This window comes from Aptenodytes forsteri, unplaced genomic scaffold (assembly GCF_000699145.1).
Source record: "Aptenodytes forsteri isolate BGI_AS27 unplaced genomic scaffold, ASM69914v1 Scaffold126, whole genome shotgun sequence".
Classification (NCBI taxonomy): Eukaryota; Metazoa; Chordata; class Aves; order Sphenisciformes; family Spheniscidae; genus Aptenodytes; species Aptenodytes forsteri.
Window position 1 is genome coordinate 2158130 of NW_008794599.1, and position 868 is coordinate 2158997.

At 56.9% G+C, this 868-nt stretch overlaps 1 protein-coding gene across 1 annotated transcript in view; it reads right to left on the minus strand.

Annotated features, from left to right (window-relative positions):
* Positions 1-780, minus strand: part of SIAE (sialic acid acetylesterase) — a 5127-nt gene extending 4347 nt beyond the window's left edge. Inside the window, 2 exon segments of the mRNA XM_019470380.1 lie at positions 5-105; positions 693-780. Of these exon segments, the coding sequence (XP_019325925.1) occupies positions 5-105; positions 693-780 (189 nt within the window).
* Positions 781-868: the final 88 nt, after the last annotated feature.

The following is an 868-nucleotide window of genomic DNA, read 5'->3' on the forward strand; positions in this document are numbered from 1 at the left end:
TCACCGCGGCCCCCGGCTCCCCGTAGCCCCACACCACGGCCCCCGCCGGCTCCTTCTGCAACACCATGTGGTCGCCGTAGTAGGATGCGAAGCCAAGCATCGCCCCTAGGATCAACAGACAGCGCAAACATCATCTCCAAGAGGCAAAAGGCAAGGAGAAAAATCCCCTGCACGGCCTCCGACTCCCTTTTAAATACAGGTTATTTGAGATGCCGCTTTAATTCACAGCTTCCTTCAGTCCTGATCAACCAAATCAAGCAAGGAGCCGAGGAAGCAGCAGGGTTTGAAGTCCCCAGGAGAGCCCAGCCCTATGAGGGAAGTCACCTCCCAAAGCACAGGAGCTTGCGTTACACGGAGTTTGGATACAGATTTCGGTAAAAATTCTTCTAAAACCAGTATGGGAGCGTCTCCACCAGCCCAGCCTCGCTAATAAATATGTTCTGACAGATTTTTCCCTCGCAAAAAAAGTTTGGCGAGCAGTGGGATGGGAAACACCGGGCACGCGGCACCGGCGCAAAGGTGCCTTCAGCGGGGAGGGAAGCAGAGGTCGCAGCCCTGGCACCCCCAAAAGCCCCATTTTTGGGGTGTGAAAATAAAACCACGCTTGAAAGGGGGTTGGGGCAACGTTTGCAGGACGTTTGAGAGGCGATCTGGGCGGTGATCCCCGTTGTAGCGATCAAACTGGGGCTCACGGAGCCCCGTCTCCTCCGCAGCTCGTCCCGGGCCGGGTTTAACGAAGGAAAGAAACGATGTCCTCGGCCTCTCCGAAATCAGCCGCATCGCCGGTCCCACCGTCTCATGCGACGAGGCTCCGGGAAGGACGAGTTACCCGCATGCGACTTACGTAAAGCATCGTCCCTCGTCCCAC